This window comes from Artemia sp. Qi Xiang Cuo, chromosome 6, assembly GCF_049724085.1.
Source record: "Artemia sp. Qi Xiang Cuo chromosome 6, ASM4972408v1, whole genome shotgun sequence".
NCBI lineage: Eukaryota > Metazoa > Arthropoda > Branchiopoda > Anostraca > Artemiidae > Artemia > Artemia sp. Qi Xiang Cuo.
The window spans coordinates 84,473,141-84,497,908 of NC_142799.1; the positions used below are offsets into that span (position 1 = coordinate 84,473,141).

At 36.1% G+C, this 24,768-nt stretch overlaps 1 protein-coding gene across 1 annotated transcript in view; it reads right to left on the reverse strand.

The window, feature by feature from the left end:
• Positions 1 to 24,768, reverse strand: part of LOC148951690 (solute carrier family 7 member 14-like) — a 106,425-nt gene that overhangs the window by 32,846 nt on the left and 48,811 nt on the right. Inside the window, exon 6 of the mRNA XM_089091192.1 lies at positions 22,235 to 22,421. Coding sequence (XP_088947318.1) covers positions 22,235 to 22,421 — 187 coding nt within the window. The remainder of the gene's footprint in view (positions 1 to 22,234; positions 22,422 to 24,768) is intronic.

The window sequence follows — 24,768 nt, forward strand, 5'->3', positions numbered from 1 at the left end:
GTTTTTATTAGTAATAAATATGCGTAACTTACGAATTAAGTTACGTAACGAACTTCTATATTCATATATTTTTAATACGTATATTAGAGAGTTCGCCCCCTATTCAATACCTTGCTCTTTAAGCTTAAGTTCGAATTTTGTTCCAAATTCTTTATAAATAACCGCTTATTCACAAAGGCCGTTAATTAGAATAAATAGCTCTTATGAAAATACTAAAGAATCTTTGGCTTAAAGAGCGAGATATTGATTAGGGGGTGAACCCAATCATATAAGTAATATTTTCTGGTCGTTTTAAGTTTTGATGTTGCTCCTTACTTTTAGTTGTAAAAATTCGTTTTTTTTTATTTAATTTCTGATCTTTTTCTTTAATAATGATGGGAAATCAGGTGCCCTCTTCATAACAATGTCCCTTCCCCCATGAAAACCTCTTTCATGGAAAGATCCTCCCACATAACCCCCGACCCCCCCCCCCCCTACCAGAAAAAATCCCCCGGAAAACATCTGTATACTTCCCAATAACCAACACTGTATGTTAACATTGGGTAAAGTTCATAACTTTCAGCCCTCCCTCCGGGGACTTCGGGGGATTAAGTCATCCTAAAGACATAGTTATCATATTTTCGACCATGCTGAACAAAATGGCTATCTCAAAATTTTAATCGGGTGACTTAAGGAAAAGAATGAGCGTGGGAGGGGGCCTAGTTGCTCTCCATTTTTTGGTCACTTCAAAAGGGTACTAGATCTTTTAATTTCCGTTCTAATGAGCCCTCCTACGATATTCTAGGACCACTGGTTCGATACGATCACCCCTGGAAAAAAAAAACAAAAACAACAACAAATAAACACACATCCGTGATCTTTCTTCTGGCAAAAAATGTAAAATTCCACATTTTTGTAGATAGGTGCTTGAAACCTCTGCAGTAGGGTTATCTTATACGCTGAATATGATGGTGCGATTTTCATTAAGGTTCTATAACTTTTAGGGGGTCTTTCCCCCTTTTTTCGAAAATCAGCCAAATTTTCTCAGGCGCATAGCTTTTAATGGGTAATGAAACTTATATATTTGAAATCAGCATAAAAATCTGATTCTTCTGATGTATCTATTGGTATCAAAATTCCGTTTTTTAGAGTTTCGGTTACCATTGAGCCGGGTCGCTCCTTACGTACAGTTCGTAACCATGGACTGTTTGAAAGTTCGAATTTTGGTCGAATCACAAACCCCTAAATCACAAAGGCTGGTTAATTAGAATAGATAGCTCTTTTGAAAGTACTTAAAAAAACTTAGCGTAAAGGGCAAGGTATTGACTAGGGTGAGCCCCTTCATATACGTAATAATTTCTGTTTGCTTTACGTTTTAATGTTGCTCCTTACTTTCAGTTGAAAAAACTGTTTTTTTATTTAATTTCTGATCGTTTTTTAAATAATGCTTAGAAATCCGGTACCCCCTTCATAAGAAAGTCCCTTCCCCCATGGAAACATCCTCCATGGAAAGATTCTCCCCCGACCCCCCCCCCACCACCAGAAAAAAATTCCTCCTCAAACGTCTGTATAATTCCCATTTACAAATACTATATGTAAACAATGGGCAAAGTTCATAACTTGCAGCCCTTCCCCCGGGAACTATGGAAGATTAAGTCATCCTCAAAGACATATTTATTAAATTTTCGATAATGCTGAACAAAATGGCTATCTTACAATTTTGATTGGGTGACTTCGGGAAAAAATGAGCGCTGGGAGGGGGCCAAGTTGCCCTCCAATTTTTTTGATCACTTAAAAAGGGCACTAGAACTTTCAATTTCCGTTCAGATGAGCCCTCTCACGATATTCTAGGACTACTGGATCGGTACGATCACCCCTGGAAAAAAAAACAAAACAAATAAACACGCATCCGTGATCTTTCTTCTGGCAAAAAATACAAAATTCCACATTTTTGCAGATAGGAGCTTGAAACTCCTATAGTAGGGTTCTCTAATACACTGAATCTGATGGTGTGATTTTCATTAAAGTTCTATGACTTTCATGGGTTGTTTCCGCATTTTTTCGAAAATAAGGCAAATTTTCTCAGGCATGTAACTGATGGGTAAGACGAAACTTAATGAAACTTGTATATTTGAAATCAGCATAAAAATCTGACTCTATTGATGTATCTATTGGTATCAAAATTACGGTTTTTAGAGTTTGGGTTACTATTGAGCCGGGTCACTCCTTACTTACAGTTCGTTACCACGAACTTTTTGACTAAGGCACACCATGGACCTCTGCATTCAAGTAGAGGTTTCAGCCATCCTAGCCAAGTAGTTACCATGCTAGACTTGAAATCTTGTGTCCGTAAGGACAGGGTTTGATCCTGGCGTTGCTGGTTATTCGGTTTGGAATGGGGGTCAGTGACGTGACACTAGAAGCGCAGCTGGATCGAACCGGCTCTAAATGGGCTCACGGAGAAATCTGGGGATTCTAAACAGGAGGGGTGTTGAAAAGCCCAGGATGGATTGCCCCCAATGGCACTTCCCGGACAAAGGACCATGAAATAAAGATCAACACAAAAAGTTTGAAATGTAGTCTAGTGCCAAATTCTGAAAAAAAAACTAATGAATAACCATGAAAAAATGAAAAAAGAATAATGAAAGTAGACTGATTTCTAGTATCTATATCAATTCCTGGGAGTCTTGTATTTTTATAGAGCTACTATTATTAAATAGAGTGTGTTTAAAATATAACTTGTCAAACAGTTTGTGGTAACGAACTGTAAGTAAGGAGCGACTGTGCTCAATAGTAACCGAAGCTCTAAAAACAGAATTTTGATATCAATAGATACACTGAAAAATCAGCTTATTATGCTGATTCCAAATAGTGTTACCAACTGACTCTAAGTTTAGTCTTACCCATCAAAAGTTACGAGTGTGAAGATATTTCCCTGATTTTTAAAATAGGGAAGAAACACCCCCTAAAATTCAAGAAATCTTAAACAATATCAAACCATCAGATTCAGCGTACCAGAGAATCCTATTGTAGAAGTTTGAAGTTCCTATATAGGAAAATGTGAAATTTTGCTATTTTTGCCAGAAGAGAGATCACGGATCAGTGTTTATTTTAATTTTTTTCCCCCAGGGATGATCGTATCGAAATAATGGTTCCAAAAGATCAAGAGAAGAGGGTACATTTGAACGAAAATAAAAATTTCCAGTGCCCTTTTTTAGAAACCAAAAATATTGAAGGGCAACTAACCCCCTTCCAATCCCTTTTCTTCCCAAAGTTATGGGCCTTTAAGTTTTGAAATTAAACCATTTTTTACGTATAGTATTTGTTATTGGGAAGTAAACAGACATTTTTCAGGGAGGGGGGCTCTCTGTGCTTGGGATGGATTTTGATAGGGAAAATCTTCTTTGTGGAAAGACATTTCCAGGGGGTGAATTTTCCAGGGGAAATTTTACAGTGGAGGAATTTGACAGAATTCTCATACAAAATTCTTTTTAGTTGTCTTATATTTTCTTTGCCAGCTCAGTTTTGCAAGTGGAGATGTTGCAGGGTAATTATCCGAAGGCTTTTTTCTGCGCGTCTTGATTTCTGGGAAGAAATTTCCATGGAAGGGGGCATTTCCAGGGTGATCGAGAAACCGATTAGAAGTTAAAGTATTTTTAAAATGAAAGCATGATAAGGAGAATTTTTCAGGCTGAATAATCCACAAGAAATTTAACAGGGGAGGGGGATTTTCCGCTAAGATTGAACCATCTGGAGTAAGCAAGGGCACTGTTTCTGTTTTCTGTTTCTGTTCTGTTTTTAAAGTACCTGTTTCTGTTCTGTTTATGCAAAAAAAAAACAAAAAACAGAAACATATGACCTATTTTATTTAACTGTTCTGTTCTGTTTCTGTATTTATAATAGCTATTTCGTCCTGTTTCTGTTTTTTTCCTACCTGTTTTTCTTCTGTTTCTGATTTTATTTAAGTGATACGAGAATGAGATATTTGAGAATTTTTTAATTACAAAATGATTTTTAAAACATAATTTGAAATTGTGTAGAAGCGTGGTTATGCCTCATGCGATTTCTAGAATTGGAACGTAGGTAAAATGATGGAACTCTGTCTGCCAAGCGTATAAAATAGTGCTGCTTGATTGTTTCAGCTAGGCAGAATTAGGGACTAGGAGTCAGATAATAGTAGTTATTTGCGTAAGTTTTAGCAGTGGTGAAAACAGGGAGGACCCGGCTCCCCCCTCCAAGATTTTTTCCTGCACCCTCATTTCTTACTTTTTTTTTCCGGTTTTTTCACTCCTTTGTTTAGAATAAATTTGTCAATTTCGTCAACTATTGGTACCTTTGTCACATTTGGTCCCCCCAAGATTCTGCTCATTGGTGGCCTTGTCACATTAGGCCTCGCCAGAGATTTTACTTTAGATCCGCCCCTGAATGTTAAGACAGTGAAGGTGCAGTTTAATTCCACTAAAACGACGTATTGCTTACAGAATATTATTCCATCAATTGAGCAGGAAAGTTGCACAGTTACTGTCCAGGAGAAGCAGGATACAAACAAATCACTTATTACTGTGTATCCTGGTTCTAGTGGTAGGGGTAGGGCCTCTGTCTCCTACATTAAATGGGAAATAATTTGCACCTTTAGCCGCGAGAACTTAAATCTGTTTTTATGGAATTTATGCTGCTAAATAACATTGACTTGCAGTCAGGCTGCTGCCCTAAAGAAAGCTCCCGAAAGCAAAGCAAGTGACACAGAGGATAATGTATTAGTGAAATATAGAATAAGAAGAGTGGACATACGACCATTCCTTATTTCTAATCATAGTAAAGAACGATGTGCGCAAAATGTTTTTATTTTTTTTTCCTCCATACCCGGGCACTTCGTATCATAACCCTCGGGGTGAGGGTTTTAAGTTATGCCCTGAGGACATATAAGAACGATGTTGGCACAATGCATCATTTATTATTTTTTTCCTTTAGAGCAGGGAACTTCATATGGATAGGAGTAGTGCGCTATAAAAAGGTACAAAATTAGGTGGTATAAAGCGACCAATCCCTCTATATTATGGGCCTATAAAGCGATCAAACATGTTATATTTGAAACCATGGATGAGATTGTGCAATGCAACCAGACGGGTTTCTGGGCCAACACCCATTTTTTGGGGCAAATCATAGATATATAAGGAATTATACAAGAATATACTGTGTTGATCCTACGCCTGAGGCATGGATATGTGTGCAGTTTAACCGGTACATTGGCTTACCAAGGACAGTCATCTATTGCTATGAACGATACATGGGCTACCAGACGGGTTTCAGTGCCAAAATTTGAGCTCGTCACATTACGTATTCAAAAGCTTTATTGAACCTTCTGTAAAAAAATATTGGTTTCAGTTTTATGGGGTAGATAATGTTGTTTTTTCACATGAATAATGTTTTTACTAAAGATACAGCCAAGCCGACTCAAAAATTATCAAACACTAATAACCTCAAGGCTGAAGGTACCTTGCATCTTGTATTGAATTGATGGCATATGGTGTCAAATAATTTACCTAAAAAATAACTCTATTTGCGAAAAAGGGTATACCATTTGCGAATTGATCTTAATTGATGATTGAATAATAGGGGGTGAGAATGATCTTAATTGGTGATTGGATTGTATGAAGGTGGTAAAAAAGGGTTAAACTGATTAGCAGTTAAAGTAAATCCGAAGGGGTTGTCAACTCATAGGGAATATATTATAAATTTGGAATAGCATCAATCTATGGAAATGGTTAATGATGATAAAACGACCTTGTGAGTTGACCTAGCTTTACTTCTCCGATGTGTTCTGTATAATACACAAGTACCATTTGAACAGTGTTGTTATTATAAAATATGCTATAACATTATAGTCTACTAAAAAGTTGATACTGATAAGGATGTATATGGCAAGAAAAGAATTCTAATAAAGAAATTCAGAACAATCCTTAGAAATACTTGGAAATCAAGTAGTGAGACGATTATGAGTATGAACCTTCAAGGTTCGTAAGCAACAATGACACTAACCACCAATAATATCAACCTCCAAAGGTCCCCATGCCCCCAACTGCCAAGGGGCCCCCTCACCCAACTTTTTGGCCCCCTCTCTCCATTTTTTATCCTTTTTTTGAAGTTTTTTTTTAACTTTTTTTTATTATTTGGGCTGTCAACTCATAGGGAATTTATTATCAATTGAGAATAGCATCAATCTATGAAAATGGTTGACGATGCTAAAATTACCTTGTGAGTTGACCTAGCTTTACTTCTCCGACGTGTTCTGTATAATACACAAGTACCATTTGAACAGTCTTGTCATTATAAAATATGCTATAACATTCTAGTATTCTAAAAAGTTGATACTAATAGAGATGTAGATGGCAAGAAAAGAATTTTAATAAAGAAATTCAGAACAATCTTTAGAAATCCTTGGAAATCAAGTAGTGAGACGATTATGAGTATTAACCGTCAAGGATCGTAAGCACCAATGACCCTAACCACCAAGGACCTCAGCCTCAAAAGATCCACATACCCTCAACATCCAAGGGACCCCTCCCTCCCCCAACTTTTTTGGCCCCCTCCCCTCATTTTTTTTTGAAGTTTTTTTATTGTTATTTTTTAACTTGCAACTTTTTCAACTTTTTTTTTACTGAAAATGGTAAAGATCAGATACATATTGAACATGTTGATGACCCCCCACTAAAAATGTGTTCACATGGTAGCGTTATTGTAGCATTGAATGCTAACAAGGTGAAGTATTTGAACTAGGAAACAAGTATAAGTGGTAGCACTGTCGGAAACGTTTGCGTGCGTTGTCAGGACAGTAAGGAATTAAATTTCTTTGGAGTAACAAAAAAATTCCATTATAAAAATGGTGGATATGCGAAAGTATCATTTCCAGAGAAGTTAGTACTCAAAGAAAATACCAACATAAAAATAATAGTTGATGAAGAGGGGTATCTTCTTGCTAGTGCTTCTGGTAACATGCTACCTATTGATAGAACCTATCGTCATCTTTTGCTATTAGCATTTGAATGAAAGCAAAGGGGAAAAGAAAGGCTTACTCTTCAACTAATATCATAAACCATATCATGCCTACATGCCGGACTGTTACCTGTGTAAAAATAATGTGATAATAGACAGTGAAATTGCCAGAAAAATAAAAAGTTCATTGGCAGAAAATAATAGTGTATCTACCATATATCACATTAATACCCTACATGTCATTATTTCATTAGAAATATGTCATCTATTACTTTGTTTTATTCCCATTGTTTCTAGGGTGCGCTAAAGAGAGAGAGAGAGACAAAAAAACAAACACATATATAGATTCCTACAAACAAACCGACAAAGACAGACATGGGGATAAGCAAACACACGCCCAGATACATAGGCAAAGAGAATGAGAGTATAGAGTCAGATGTACAAACCGACAAAGACAAACATTTGGAGAAGAAAACACACACCGAGATACACAAGCAAAGAGGGTGAGAGAGACAAAAACATATACAAATACATAGATTAAGACATACAAACCGACAAAGACAAGCAAACATCCGCCCAGAAACACAAGCAAAGAGAGTGAGAGTATAGATTCAGACGTAAAAACCGACAAAGACAGGCAGTGTGATAAGCAACCACACACCCAAATTCACAAACAAAGAGAGTGAGAGTATGGATTCAGCTATAAAAACCGACAAAGACAGACACTGAGAGAAGCAAACATCCGCCCAGACACAGAGCCAAAGAGAGTAAAAGATATAAAAACACATGAAAATATATAGATTCAGACATACAAACCGACAAAGACAGGCACTGAGATAAGCAAACACCTGCCCGGACGCAAGCAAAGAGTGTGAGAGAGACAAAAACAAAAAAACTATATAGATTTTGACATACAAACCGACAAAGACAGGCAGTGAAAAAAGCAAACACCCGCCCAGACACACAAGCAATGGAAGTGAGAGAGACAAAAAAACACATACAAATACTTAGATTAAGACATACAAAACGACAAAAAGAGACACTTAGAGAAGCAAACACCCACCCATATTCACAAGCAATGAGAGTGAGACTATGGATTCAGACGTAAAACCGACAATGACAGACTCTGAGAGAGAAACAAACACCCACGCAGATACACAGGCAAAGAGAATGACAGAGTCAAAAACGCATAAAAAACATAAATTTACACATACAAACCGACAATGATAGGTACTGGGAGAAGCAAACATCCACCCAGACACATAGGCAAAGAGAGTGAGAGAGATAAAAACATATACAAATATATAGATTCAGACATACAAACCAACAAAGACTGACATCGCCATAAGCAAACACCCGTCCAGAAACACAAGCAAAGGAAGTGAGAGAGACATAAACACATAAAAATAAATATATTCAGAGATACAAACCGACAAAGACAGGCAATGAGATAAGTAGACAACCGCCAGGACACATTTGCAAATAGAGTGAGAGAGACAAAAACCACTATATAGAGTCAGACATACAAACCAACAAATACAGGCACTGGGACAATCAAACACCCACCCAGATACAAATGCAAAGAAAGTGAGAGATACAGAAATGTAAAAAAATGCATAGATTAGGACATACAAACCAACAAAGACAGGCACTGAGAGAAGCAAACATCCGCCCAGACACATAGATAAAGAGAGTGATAGAGATAAAAACACATACAAACACATAGATTAAGACATACACACCGACAAAGACAGGCACTGGGACAACCAAACACCCGCCCAGACATACAAGCATAAAGAGTGAGATAGACAAAAAAAAGTACAAATATGTAGATTCAGACATACAAAGCGGCAAAGTCAGGCACTGAGATAACCAAACACCCACCCAGAACACAACAAACGGAAAAGAGAGAGACATAAAACACATACAAATATATAAATTCGGACATAGAAACCGACAAAGACAAAAAAGAGAACAGGTAAACACCCACCCACACACACCAGCAAAGAGAGAGAGAGAGAGAGAGAGAGAGAGAGAGAGAGAGAGAGAGAGAGAGAGAGAGAGAGAGAGACAAAAAACACATACAACCATATAGATTCAGACGTAAAAACCAATAAAGACAGGCTCTGGAACAAGCAAACACGTGCCCAGACACATAGGCAAAGAGAGTGAGAGTATAGATTCAGGCGTACAAACCGACAAAGACAAACATTTGGAGAAGCAAACACACACCCAGATACACGGACAAAGAGAGTGAGAGAGACAAAAACACATACAAATTGATAGATTAAGACATACAAACCGACAAAGACAAGCACTGTAACAAGCAAATATTCGCCCAGACACAAAGGTAAAGAGAGTGAGAGTATAGATTCAGACGTAAAAACCAACAATGACAGACACTGAGAGAAGCAAACACCTACCCAGATTCACAAGCAAAGAGAGTGAGAGTATGGAGTCAGACGTAAAAACCGACAAAGACAGATACTGAGAGATGCAAACATCCGCCCTGACACATAGGCAAAGATAGTGTGAGATATAAAAACAAATACAAATACATAGATTCAGACATACAAACCAACAAAGACGGGCATTGAGGTAAGCAAACACCAGCCCAGACACACAAGCAAAGGAAGTGAGAGAGACAAAAACATAGAAGTATATAGATTCAGACATACAAACCGATAAAGACAGGCACTAGGATACGCAAACATCCTGCCAGACACACAGGCAAAGAGAGTGAGAGTATAGATACAGACATACAAACCGACAATGACAGGTACTTGGAAAAACAAACATCCACCCAGACACATAGGCAAAGAAAGAGAGAGTATAGATTTAGACATACAAACCGACAAAGAGAGGCACTGAGATAAGCAAACACCCGCCCTGACAAACGTGCAAAGATAGTGGGAGTATAGTTTCAGACGTACAAACTAACAAAGACAGGCACGGGGAGAAGCAAACAGACTTGTGTCTGAGGTAAAACGTATTTTCGTATTTTATGCATCGTTACGTTGAATTTAGGTTAGATCGATTATACATGGCAGCACATCCACTCAGACACACAGTCATAGTAAGAGACACCTACAAAAAGTTGGGTTAATCTAGGTTCACTTAGAGTAGCGCGCCACTTTAAGTGAATCCAGTCTGTTTGCTTCCCCCCGTGCCTGTCTTTGTTGGTTTGTACGTCGGAATCAATACTCTCACTCTCTTTGCACGTGTGGCTAGGTGGGTGTTTGCTTGTCCCAGTGTGTTTTTTTGTCTCTTTCTCTTTTCTTGTGTGTCGGGGCAGGTGTTTGCCTTTTCTCGTGTTTGTCTTTGTCGGTTTCTATGTCACAATCTATATATTTATATTTGTTTTTGTCTCTCTTACTTCCATTGCGTGTGTGTCTGGGTGGGTTTTTGCTTATGTCAGTGCCCGTCTTTGTCGGTTTGTATGTCTGAATCTATATATTTGTTCTTGTTTTTGTCTGTCTCACTCTTTTTGCTTGTATGTCTGGGTGGGTGTTTGATTGTCCCAGTGCCTGTCTTTGTCGGTTTGTATGTCTTAATCTATGTATTTGTATGCGTTTTTGTATCTCTCACTCTCTTTGCCTGTCTATCTGGGCGGGTGTTATCTTCTCTGCGTGTCTGTCTTTGTCAGTGTGTATGTCTGAAACTATACTCTCACTTTCTTTGGCTATGTGTCTTGGAGGGTGTTTGCTTATCCCAGTAACTTTTTTTTTATTTTTCACGTCTGAATCTATATAGTTGTAGTTGTCTCTCTCACTCTCTTTGCTTATGTGTCTGGGTGGATGTTTGCTAATATCAGTGCCTGTCTTTGTCTGTTTGTATGTCTGAATCTATATATTTGTACGTGTTCTTATATCCCTCACTCTCTTTGCCTATGTGTCTGGGTGGATGTTTGCTTCTCTCAGTGTCTGTCTTTGTCGGTTTTTATGTCTGAATCTATACTCTCACTCTCTTTGCCTTTGTGTCTGGGCAGATGTTTGCTTGTCCCAGTGCCTGTCTTTGTCGGTTTGTATGTCTTAATCTATGTATTTGTATGTGTTTTTGTCTCTCTCACTCTCTTTTTCTGTGTATCTGGGGTGGGCGTTTGCTTCTCCCAATGTTTGTCTTTGTCGGTTTGTACGCCTGAATCTATACTCTCACTCTCTTCGCCTATGTGTCTGGGAAGTTTTTTGCTTGTCCCAGTGCCTGTCTTTGTTAATTTTTACGTCTGAATCTATGTGTTTGTTTGTGTTTTTGTCTCACTTTCTCTTTCCTTGTGTGTCTGGGCGGGTATTCTCATGTTTGTCTTTTTTTGTTTCTATATCCGAATCTATATATTTGTATGTGTTTTTTGTCTCTCTCACTTCCATTGGTTGTGTGTCTAGGCGGGTGTTTGCTTATTTCAGTGCCTGTCTTTATCGCTTTGTATGTCTGAATCTATATATGGGTACTTTTTTTTCTCTCTCTCACTCTTTTTGCTTGTATGTCTGGGCGGGTGTTTGCTTGTCCCATTGCCTGTCTTTAAGGGTGTGTATGTCTTAACCTATGTATTTGTATGTGTTTTTATCTCTCTCACTCCCTTTATGTATGTGTCTGGGCGCATGTTTGCTTCTCTCAGTGCCTGACTTCGTCGGTTTGTATGTCCTAATCTATGTACTTGTATACGTTTTTGTATCTCTCACTTTCAATGCGTGTGTATCTCGGAGGGTGTTTGCTTCTCCCAGTGCGTGTCTCTTTCGATTTGTACATCTGAATCTATACTCTTATTTTCTTTGCCTGTGTGTCTTGGTGGGTGTTTGCTTTTCACAGTGCCTGTGTTTGTCGGTTTGTATGTCTGAATCTATATATTTATATGTGTTTTTGTCTATTTCACTTCCTTTGCTTGAGTGTCTGGGTGGGTGTTTGCTTATCTTAATACCTGTCTTTGTCGGTTTGTATGTCTGAATCTATACTCTCACTCTCTTTGCCTATGTGTCTGGGTGGATGTTTGCTTTTCCCAGTACCTGTCATTGTCGGTTTGTATGTCCGAATCTAAACTCTCACTCTCTTTGCACTCTCTTGTTTGTATGTCTGAATCCATATAGTTGTATTTGTTTTTTGTCTCTCTCACTCTCTTTGCCTATGTGTCTGGGTGGGTGTTTGCTTATCTTAGTGCTTGTCTTTGACGGTTTTTATGTCTGAATCTATATATTTTTATGTGTTTTTGTCTCTTTCCCTTCCTTTGCTTGTGTGTCTGGGCGGGTGTTTGCTTATCTCAATGCCTGTCTTTATTGGTTTGTATGTCTGAATCTATAAAGATGTATGTGTTTTTATCTCTCCTACTCTTAGGTCTGCGTGTTTGGACAGGGGTTTTCTTGTCCCAGTACTTGTCTTTGCCAATGTTTATGTCTGGAACAGTGAATTTGTATGTGTTTCTTACTTTCTCTCTCCCTTTGCCTGTGTATCTGGGTCGGTGTTTGCTTCTTCCTCAGTGTCTGTCATTGTCGGTTTTTACGTCTGAATCCATATTCTCACTATCATTGCTTGTGAATATGGGTGGTTCTTTGCTTCTCTCAGTGTCTGTCTTTGTCAGTTTTTATGTCTTAATCTATGTATTTGTATGTGTTTTTTTGTCTCTGTCACTTCCATTGCTTGTGTGTCTGGGCGGGTGTTTGCTTATCTCACTGACTGTCTTTGTCGGTTTGTATGTCATAATCTATATAGTTTATTTGTCTCTCTCGCTCTCTTTGCCTGTGTCCGGGCAGGTGTTTGCTTATCTCAGTACCTTTCTTTGTCTGTTTTTATGTCTGAATCTATATATTTGTATGTGTTTTTGTCTCTCTCACTTCCTTTGCTTGTGTGTCTGGGCGGATGTTTGCTTACCTCAATGCCTGTCTTTGTTGGTTTGTATGTCTGAATCTATGTATTTGCCTATGTTTTTTTTATCTCTCACTCTCTTTGGCTATGTGTCTGGGCGGATGTTTGCTTCTCTCAGTGTCTGTCTTTGTCGGTTTTTACGTCTGAATCCATACTCTCACTCTCTTCGCTTGTGAATCTGGGTGAGTGTTTGCTTCTCTCAGTGTCTGTCTTTGTCGGTTTTTACGTCTGAATCTATACACTCACTCTCTTTGCTTTTGCTTCTGGGAGGATGTTTGCTTATCCCAGTGCCTGTCTTTGTCGGATTGTATGTCTTAATCTATGTATTTGTATATGTTTTTGTCTCTCTCACCCTGTTTGCTTGTGTATCTGGGTGGGTGTTTGCTTCTCTCAATGTTTGTCTTTGTCTGGTTTTACATCTGAATCTATACTCTCACTCTCTTTGGCTATGTGCCTGGGCGTGTGTTTGTTTCCCACCATGTATGTCTTTGTCGGTTTGTTAGTAGGAATCTGTATATGTGTTTGTGTTTTTGTCTCTCTCTCTTTAGCGCACCCTAGAAATAATGGGAATATAACAAAGTAATAGATAACATATTTTTAATGAAATAATGACATAGAAATAGGATATTTACATAATATATGGTAGATAAATTATTATACATTATTAATACAAATGAACAACTTGTGACATTTTGAATCTGTTCCATAAAATAGTTCATCATTTTCTCCTTTGATACTGTAGCTATTGTCTTCTCTTAGTTCGTAATCAGTAGAATAATCATTATTCCATTTTGAGCTATACACAATTTTTACTGGTGTGTCGTCAAGAGGCTCAATATGTGTTTCGTCTTTGGTATTATTTGGTTCATTGACTGTTTGATCAATGACGTTAGTAACGTTTGCTGGCACTTTATTTTTCATTGATACATCTTTATATTCCTTAGTGATATTTTCTGCCAATGCTCTTTTTATTTTTCTGGCAATTTCACTGTCTATTATCACATTTTTTTACACAGGTATTAATTCCGGCATGTAGACATGATATGGTTTATGATATTAGTAGAAGAGTAGGCCTTTCTTTTCCCCTTTGCTTTCATTTGAATGCTAATGTCTAAAAGATGACGATAAGTTCTATCCATAGGTAGCATGTTACCAGAAGCACTAGCAAGAAGATACCCCTCTTTATCAACTATTATTTTTATGTTGGCATACTCTTTGAATACTAACCTCTCTGGAAATTATACTTTTGCATATCCACCATTTGTATAGTGGAATTTTTTTTGGTAATCCAAAGAAATTTAATTCCTTACTGTCATGACAACGCACGACGTTTCTGATAGTGCTACCACTTATACTTGTTTTATAGTTTAAATACTTCTTCTTGTTAGGATTCAATGCTACAATAACACTACCATGTGAAAACATTTTACTGAGGGGTCATCCACATGTTCAATTTGTATTTTATCTTTACTATTATTTGGTACATTGATTGTTTTATCAATGGTAGTGATGTTTGCTGGCACTTTGTTTTTCATTGATTCATCTTTATATTCCTTAGTGATATTTTCTGCCAACGCCCTTTTTTATGACAATTTCACTGTCTTCTATCACATTACTTTTAAACAGGTCACAGTTCCGGAAAGTATACAAGATATGGTTTATGATATTGGTAGCAGAGTAGGCCTTTCTTTTCCCCTTTGCTTTCATTGGAATGCTAATGCCTAAAAGGTGACGATAGGATCTATCAAATGGTAACATGTAACCATAACCATTAGCAAGAAGATGCCCCTCTCCACCAACTATTATTTTTATGTTGGTATTCTCTGTTAGTGTAATCTTCTCTGGAAATGATGCTTTCCCATATCCAGCATTTGTACAATGGATTTTTTTTGGTACTCCAAAGAATTTCAATTCCTTACTGTAATGACAATGCACGCATACTTTTACGATAGTGCTACCACTTGTACTTATTTCATAGTTTGAATACTTCTCTTTGTCAGCATTTAATACTACAATAACACTCTCAAGTGAACACACTTTCTTAAAATGCTTCATCTTCACTTTTTAGAGATATTAGTTATGTGTTTATCGTTCCACTGTGTAAAAAATATAGATTTAATACATGCAATAAACTAGGTAGTGTCGATAATCCATCATGGGGTACCAGTGAGAAAGCTGCATCGTGTCTATGAGCAAGCATAGAGTATGATTGCTAGAGCCGCAAGCATATTTTATGTCATTTTAGTATACATAAAAAAGTGGAATAATTTCAGTGCATAAAAAAATTCAGTAAAAAAAAAGTTGAGAAAATAGTATGTTAAAAAAATAATAATAAAAAAACTTAAAGAACAAAAAGTAAAAAATGAGGGGAGGGGGGCAAAAAGGTTGGGGGAGGGGTCTGTTGGATGATGTTGGTATGGGGACTTTTGGAGGTTGAGCTCCTTGGTGGTTAGGGTGATTGGTGGTTACAATCCTTGACGGTTCATACTCATAATCGTCTCACTACTTGATTTCCAAGGATTTCTAAAGAATGTTATGAATTTCTTTATTAAAATTCTTTTCTTTCCATCTACATGTCTATTAGTATCAACTTTTTAATATACTAGAATGTTAGAGCATATTTTATAATGACAACACTGTTCAAATGGTACTTTTGTGTTATACAAAACACATCGGAGAAGTAAAGCTAGGTCAAATCACAAGGTCATTTTATAATCGTCAACCATTTTCATAGACTGATGCTATTCCAAATTTATAATAAATTCCCTATGAGTTGACAACCCAAATAATAAAAAAAAAGTAAAAAAAAACTTCAAAAAACAGTATAAGAAAAAATGGGGAGAGGAGGCCAAAAAGTTGGGGGAGGGGGGCCCTTGGAGGTTGGGGATATGGGGAAATTTGGAGGTTGAGGTCCTTGGTGGTAAGGGTCATTGGTGCTTACGATCCTTGATGGTTCATACTCATAATCGTCTCACTACTTGATTTCCAAGGATTTGTAAGGATTTTTGTGAATTTCCTCATTAAAATTCTTTTTTTGGTATCTAAATCTCTATTACTATCAACTTTTTTACAATACTATAATATTGGAGGATATGTTTTAATGACGGCACTCTATAAACGGTATTTGTGTATTATGAAGAACACGTTTGAGAACTAAAGCTATGTCGAATCACAAGGTCACTTTATCATCGTCAACCATTTCCATAGATTGATGCTATTCCCAAATTATAATAAATTGCCTATGAGTTTACAACCCCTTCGGGCTTACCTTAACTGCTAGTTAGTTTAGCCCTTTTTTACCACCTTCATACAATCCAGTAACCAACTAAGATCATTCTCACCCCTATTATTGAATCATCAATTAAGATCAATTCGCAAATGCTATACCTTTTTTCGCAAATAGAGTTATTTTTTAGGTAACTGATTAGACAACATATCCCATCAATTCCAGACAAGAAGCAATTTTCTTTCAGCTTAGAGGTTATTAGTGTTTGACAATTTTTGACTCGGCTTGGCTGTATCTTTAATAAAAACATTATTCATACAAAAAAAACATGATTATCTAACCCATACAACTGAACCCAATATTTTTTTACAGAAGGCTCAATAAACCTTTTGAATGCGTAATGTGCCGATCTCAAGTTTTGGCACTGAAACCCGTCTGGTAACCCATGTATCGTTCATAGTAATAGATGACTGTCCTTGGTAAGTCAATGTACCAGTTAAACTAAACACATATCCATGCCCCAGGCGTAGGATCAACACAGTATTTTCTTGTATAATTCCTTATATATCTATGATTGGTCCCAAAAAATGGGTGTTGGCCCAGAAACCCGTCTGGTTGCACTACACAATCTCGTCCATGGTTCCAAATATAATGTATTTGATCGCTTTATAGACCCATAATATAGAGGGATTGGTCACTTTATACCATCTATTTTTGTATCTTTATATAGCAAACTACTGAAAGGGTCGTCTTAGAAACTTCACAAGGGGCTCATTCTATTGAAAATCAAGAGTTCTAGTGCCCTTTTTATTAGTCGTAAGTGATTGGAGGGCAACTAGCCCCTCCTTCATGCCCATCGATCCCCCAGACATCCAATCAAAATTTTGAGATAGCCATTTTGTTCAGCTTAGTTGATTTCCAGATAGAAAGTATTTTTTTTAGGACACACCCCCACAACCGTCATGGCAAGGGTTTTAAGTTATGCCCTGGGGGCATATAAGGTTCTTTTTATAGAAGGCGTTGTTGTAGAAACTTCAAAACAGGCTCATTCGATTGGAAATTCAAAGGGGTAGTGTTCTTTTTAATAGTCGAAACTGATTGGAGGGCAACTAGCACCCCCTCCCACGCCCATCATTCCCCCAAACACATCCAATCAAAAATTTGAGATAGCCATTTTGTTCAGCATAATTGATTTCCGGATAGAAAATATGTATTTGAGGAGGACACTCCCCCATAACCCACAGGGCAAGGGTTATAACTTATGCCCTGGGGGCATATAAGGCTTTTATAGAAGGCGTTGTCGTAGAAACTAATAAAAGGCTCATTCGACTGGAAATTCAAAGGGCTAGTGCCCTTTTTAATAGTCAAAAGTGATTGGAGGGCAACTACCCCCCCATCTACTCCCATCTTCCCCCAAACACATCCAATCAAAATTTTTAGATATCTATTTTGTTCAGCGGAGTTGATTTCCACATAGAAAATATGTTTTTGAGGAGGACACTCCCCCACAGCCCTCAGGGCAAGGGTTTTAAGTTATGCCCTGGAGACAAATAAAGTTTTTATTGAAAGCGTTGTCTTAGAACCTTGAAAGCGGGCTCATTCAATTGGGAATTGAAAGGGTTAGTACCTTTTTTGATAGTTGAAAGTGATTGGATAGCGACTAACGCCCCTTTCACGCCCACCATTTTCCAAAACACATCCAATCAAAATTTTTAGATATCGATTTTGTTCAACGTAGATGAACGTTCTGGAAATTAGGTCTTTCAGGATGATAACCCCCTCAGAGCCCTCAGTGCAAGGGTTTTAAGTTATGCCCTGGGGCATATAAGGTTTATAAAGAAAGTTGTTGTATAAATCATAGGCAGCGCAATCGCGCTGCCTAAGTAAAGAACGGGGACACTCGAGAGCGAGACAAGAAACGGGGACTAGGAGGAGGATAGGAGGACACTCCCCCACAACCCTCAGGGCAAGGGCTTAAGTTATGCCCTGGGGGCATATAAGAACGATGTTGACACAATGTATTATTTAATAATTTTTTTCCTTTAGAGCAGGCCACTTCGTATCGAAGAAGTTTTCGCAGAAACTTCGAAAAGGGCTCATTCAATTGGAAATTGGAGTGGCTTGTATCCTTTTTAATAGTCGAAAGTAATTGGAAGGAGACTAACACCCCTTCCACGCCCACAATTTCCGGAAACACATCCAATAAAAATTTTGAGATAGCCATTTTCTTCAGCATAGTAGATTTCCAGATAGAAATTATGATTTTGAGGAGGACAGTCCCCCACAGCCCTTAGGGCAAGGGTTGTAGGTTATTTCCTGGGGGCATATAAGGTTTTTTATAGAAGGCCTTGTCGTAGAAACTTCAAAATAGGCTCATTCGATTGCAAATGCAAAGGCCTAGTGCCCTTTTTAGTAGTTGAACGTGATTAGAGGGCAACTAACCCGCCTCTCACGCCCACCTTTTCCACAAACACATCTAATCAAAACTTTGAGATAGCTATTTTATGTGACGTAGTTTTAAGTTTTGGAAATTAGGTCTTTGAGGATGACAACCCCACCTCCCCACAGCCCTCGGGGCAGGGTTGTAAATTATGCCCAGGGGGTTTATAAGGTTTTTATATAACGCGTTGTCGTAGAAACTTCAAAAAGGGCTCATTTGATTGGAAATTGAAATTGCCCTTTTTAATAGTCGAAAGTGAGAGGAGAGTAATTAACCCCCCTCTTACGCCCAGCGTTTTCCCAAAGACGTTCAATCAAAGTTTAGAGATAGCCATTTTGTTCAACATAGTTTAAAGTTCTGGAAATTATGTATTTAAGGATGACGAACCCCCCAGAGCCCCAAGGACGAAGGTTGTAAGTTCGGCCCTGAGGGCATATACTGTTTTTATAGATAGAGTTGTCGTAAAACTTCAAACGGGGCTCATTCAATTGGAAATTGAGATAGCTAGTGCCCTTTGTAATAGTCGAAAGTAATTAGAGGGTAAACAACCCCCCTTTCACGCCCACCATTCGTCCAAACACATCCAATCAACATTTTCAGATAGCCATTTTGTTCAACGTAGTAGAAAGTTCTGGAAATTAGGTCTTTGAGAATGACACCCCCCAGCACTCAGGGCAAGGGTTGTAAGTAATTCTCTGGGGGCATATAAGGTTTTTATTGAAGGCGTTGTCGTAGAAACTTCAAAAGTGCTCATTTGATTAGAAATTGAAAGGGCTAGTGCCATTTTTAAAAGTTGAAAGTGATAGGAGAGCGACTACCGCCTCTTTCTCGCCCAACTTTTCCCCAAACACATCCAGCCAAATTTTGAGATAACCATTTTGTTTAACGTAGTTGAAAGTTCTGGACATTCGGTGTTAGAGGATGACAACCACCCTAACAGACCTTAGGGTAAGGGTTGTAATTTATGCCTTGGGGGCTTATAAGGTGTTTATAGTAAGCTATGTCGTTTCCAAAAGGGCTCATTCGATTGGAAATTGAAAGGTCTAGTGCCCTTTTGAATAATTGAAAGTGATTGGAAGGCTTGACATGTTTATAGTAAAGATCGATGTGGGTATAATGTATTATTTTTTGTTGTTGTTGTTGTTTAGACCAGGGCACTTCGTATCGGAGGAGTTGTCGTGGGAGCTTCGAAAAGGGCTCATTCGATTAAAAATAGAAAGGGCTAATGCCCTTTTTAATAGTCAAAGTGATTGGAGGGCAACTAATCCCCCTTCCACTCCCACCCTCCCACACCCACCCTCCCATTTGCCCATTATGTTCAAAAACTAAATGTTGCCTTAAGATAAAATCAAAATCCACTGTGATAATGCCAATTCCCAATTAGGCATCTCAGCAGTATCCCGGGAACGACTGAGGGTATTATGTTCAAATTTTCGGGGCTACTTCAGCTCTTAAAATTTAACCAAATCAAAATAGCGTAAGTGTATGCAAGAAAGTAAACAGATTTTTTTGCGAATGGTATCAAGTTTTCCATTTCAGGTCAACTAGAGGAGGTATGAAACTAAATCAAATAGTATTATTTGTGTCCAGATTTTTAAAAGGTTGTAGGTTGTTAAAAATTGCTGAAAATTTTTGTCCAGGATACAAATAGCAGGCCAAACTATAAAGTCTTAAAAAACGAAAAGATTCAAAGTATTATTTACTTTTTTCCCTGAAAAGACTATGACAATATAAAACGAACAGAAATTAATTAAAAATTATTTTTCACAAAATAAGTTTTTCAAAGAAAAGTAAAGAACTTCATTAAAAAAAATTAGCAAAAAAAAAATCAAATAATCTACCGAGAGTGAAACTACCACAAATCAGCATTGATAAATAAATGAAACCCAAAACGAACAGAAATCACAACAATTAACCGAGTCAAACTAAAAACGAGCAGAAATAACATAAGTTGGGCGCAAAACCCCTATGCCTTCCCAAGGTCAGAGAATAATTTGTACTTTACTGAAAAAATACAAATGTATGTGCCTTTTCGGTTTAATATACATATTCTGACATCTAGTAATCAGAATGATAATATTACCTGATTTATTAAAGTAGAACAAATAAAAAAATTTATATATTTTTAGTGAAGTGCAAATTTTGTTCTGGCCTTGGGAAAGCATAGGGGTTTATTTGAGGGGTGTTATTTGAAATTTTTTTTTTTGAAAATTTGAAAAATTTTCACACAAATTGGCTTGGAAATAATGAATCTTAAAAGGCTGCTTGAAGCTGCAAGGTAACAAACAATTTTTTAATTGACAGTAAGAATTGTCATTTTCCTGTGCATTTTTCTTCTTTCTTAATTTTGTTTAAGATGACTTCCACACATCAGGATAGAGTGGGGGGGGGGGGAAGCATGGTCTGGAGGGGAAAATTTTCTCCTCCCAAATCAACTATGTGCTGTGCTTAAATACTAATGACTTTGAGCTGACTGCGTAATTTCAAGCTGAATATTTTTTTTCCACATGTCTCGAATAACTAGTATGTATTATAAACATAACAGTCTATTTTTGGAATGGGAAAATGGAAGAAAAATAACCAGAAAGAAGAAAATGATAGCCATATTTATATGCGCAGACAATTTTTTGCCCCTATATTAGAAAAACTGCTCTTTTTTGTGGAAAAAATGCTCCAAGAGTACTGTTTTCTCAAAGGTATTACCGCCACAGACAAGCACTACCCATGGCAAGTGAACTTTTTGATGGAAAACATCTGTTTTCTGTTTTTACCAAAAAACAGATCAGAAACAGAAACAGGTATCCTGTTTTTTGTTGACTTGTTCTGTTTCTGTTTTGTTTTATTCAAGCCCTGTTTATTTTTTTCTGTTTCTTCAGAAAAACAGAACAGTGCCAATGCTTAGTCTGGAGGAAGTTTAACAAAGGGGAATGTCCTTCACGTTGGCTGAAATTTCCGCTGAGGAGTTTCCCGTGAGGAGAGGTTATATTTCATGAAGGGTGAGCAAAATTTTTAATAATTATTTGTAAAACGGTCAGAAATTAAATACAAAAAAAGTGTTTTTTAAATGAAACTAAGGAGCAGCATTAAAACTCAAAATGAATAGAAATTATTACGTATGTGAAGGGTTGCCCCCTTCTCAATACCTTGATCTTTACACCCAAGTTTGACTGTTCGTTCCATTTTTGTAAGAACGGTCACTGAAACATGAGCCATTTAATTAGAATAGAAAGCTTTTTTAAAAGTGGGAACAGCTTTAGCGTAAAGAGAAAGGTATTGAAAAGGGTACAACCCTTCATATACGGTATACTTTCTGTTTATTTTTAGTTTTAATGTTGCTCCTTACTTTCATTAAAAATAAATTTATATATATATATATATATATATATATATATATATATATATATATATATATATATATATATATATATATATATATACATATATATACATATATATATATATATATATATATATATATATATATATATATATATATATATATATATATATATATATATATATATATATATATATATATATATATATATATATATATATATATATATATATATATATATATATATATATATATATATATATATATATATATATATATATATATATATATATATATATATATATATATATATATATATATATATATATATATATATATATATATACGAAATCTAGGTAAATTGACACGTGACAAAAAAATAAAATAAAAATCAAACTCTGATACTTACATGTTTTGAGGCTGTCTGGAAATTAGCAATAATAGAAACATGAATGCCAAAATTAAAAGAACAGTAATACAGATGACTAATGAGCTATCATCTCCAACAACAAGAATAACATCTAAAACGAAGATAACTATATATAAAAGGCCAATCAACTTCACAACCTCACGTCCAGAATCTTCAGTAACTGGTCCTGGAATCAAAAAGTATCGCTAAAATCAATAAAACATAAATGACAAATTAAAAAAATTGTCGTTGGTGGACGTCATACAGACAGCAGTTTTGTATGTGTATGTGTAATGGTTTTACTTGTTCCTGCTCTTGATTTTATATTTCTATATATCTCTTCACTCTTACAAAGATCCTACATTTTTAATATCACTCCAGTTTATTCAATATTTAAATGTTTTAACCAGGGTTGGATTTTAAGCCAATTTTTGATGAGTGCCAAACATATACCTTCATTTGTGACAAAACTGACTAATTTACGTGAATTAATTTCCCATTGTGGTTCAAGCAAGCAAATGATAAGTTATTAACTAAGTGGATAAATCCTTTTTTGCAATGCTCTCAGATAAAAATGTAAGACCCCCCCCTAAAAAAATATGAAAAAGAGAAAAAAAAAAGAATGCTTTAACAATAGAGTCTTTAAATAAAATGCAATAGGAAATAGTCTCAACCAGTACGTGGGCATTAGGCATTTGAACCCTATGATAAGGTTGCGTTAGTGGGTGGGTTGCACCAACCCTCTCTCTTAGAATTTCCCCCCGCAGATAACCCTACTCGGCAAGTTCCTCCGCAGGCAACCACCCACTGATATTACCCCCTCACTTGTAATATTGAGCACCTAAGAGGAAAGTAAGACAAAGAAAAAAAGAATGAAGAAAAGAACAGATGTTTGAATATTCTATTTACGTTTCAAAATGTATGTTGAATATATGATGTAGAATATCATATAGTATTTATTTTTATACATTTCTTTTATACATTTCTTTTTTTTATACAATTCTTTTTTTTACTTCTTTTTTTCGTGCTTTTGCTGGCTGGTGCTTGGTTTACCACCGGAGGGTACGGATAAAAGTTAAAAAAATAAAATTGCTGACTTATTTGAAAGTAGGAGTCCCTTAAAAAAAAGAGAAAAAAAAAACAAATCCCATGTTTTTTGTAGATAAGAGCTTCAAACCCCTGCGGCTGGATTTCCTGATATGGTAAAATTCATATATGTATATATATATATATATATATATATATATATATATATATATATATATATATATATATATATATATATATATATATATATATATATATATATATATATATATATATATATATATATATATATATATATATATATATATATATATATATATATATATATATATATATATATATATATATATATATATATATATATATATATATATATATATATATATATATATATATATATATATATATATGTGTGTGTGTGTACATATATATTAAATTTCTGTTGGGATTCAAAATTTGTATACCCCATTAAATTTGAAACTACCTAATAATGGCTACGAGCCTGAGAAAATATACCCATTTGCCGAAAAAGGGGGAAAACGCATAGAAACAGGCAGCAATATTGATAAAAATTACGCCATCGATTTCAGCTTATCCCATAACCCTATTGGAGAGATTTCAGTCCGTTATCAAGGTTAATTAAAAAAAACAAGTTTTTTTAACTGAAAGTAAGGAGTGAAATTAAAACTTAAAACGAACAGAAATTATTCCGTATATTAAAGGGGCTGTCTCCTCCTCAAGCCTCGTTCTTTACGCTAGAGTTTTATATTGTTTCAAAAAATAAAGTTGTGAGACAGAGTCAAACTTTAGCGTAAAGAGCGAGGCGTTGAGGACGGGACAGTCCCTTTTACATACTGAATAATTTCTGTTCGTTTTAAGTTTTAATGTCGCTCCTTACTTTCAGTTAAAAAAAACTTTTTTTTATTTAATTTCTGAACGTTTATGAATTAATGCAGCTTTGATTTTGGCTCACCGTGCATGAATAATTAAAACGAAATTTGCATATTAATTTTCCTTTTTTTTGCTAATTGGCTTTCTCGAAATTTTGTTCTGACGTAACTTACGAATTAACTTACGTAGCGAATTTTTATATTCGTATTTTCTTATTATGTATATTAGGGATTTCGCTCCCTAGTCAATATCTCGCTCTTTACGCTAACGTTCGAATTTTGCTCGAATCACAAACCCCTGAATTACAAAGTCCGGTTAATTAGAATAGATAGCTCTTTTGAAAGTACTAAAAACTTTAGCGTAAAGAGTGAGGTATTGACTAGGGGGTGAACCCTCTCATATACGTAATAATTATACGTAATACATAATATATAGTTATGTACATAATAATTTCTGTTTTGTTTTGAGTTTTAATAATGTTTTTTACTTTCAGTTGAAGAAATTTGTATTTTCATTTAATTTCTGATCGTTTTTTAAATAATGCCTGGAAATCTGGCTTCACCTCCACAGAAAGATCCCTTCTCACCACAGAAATA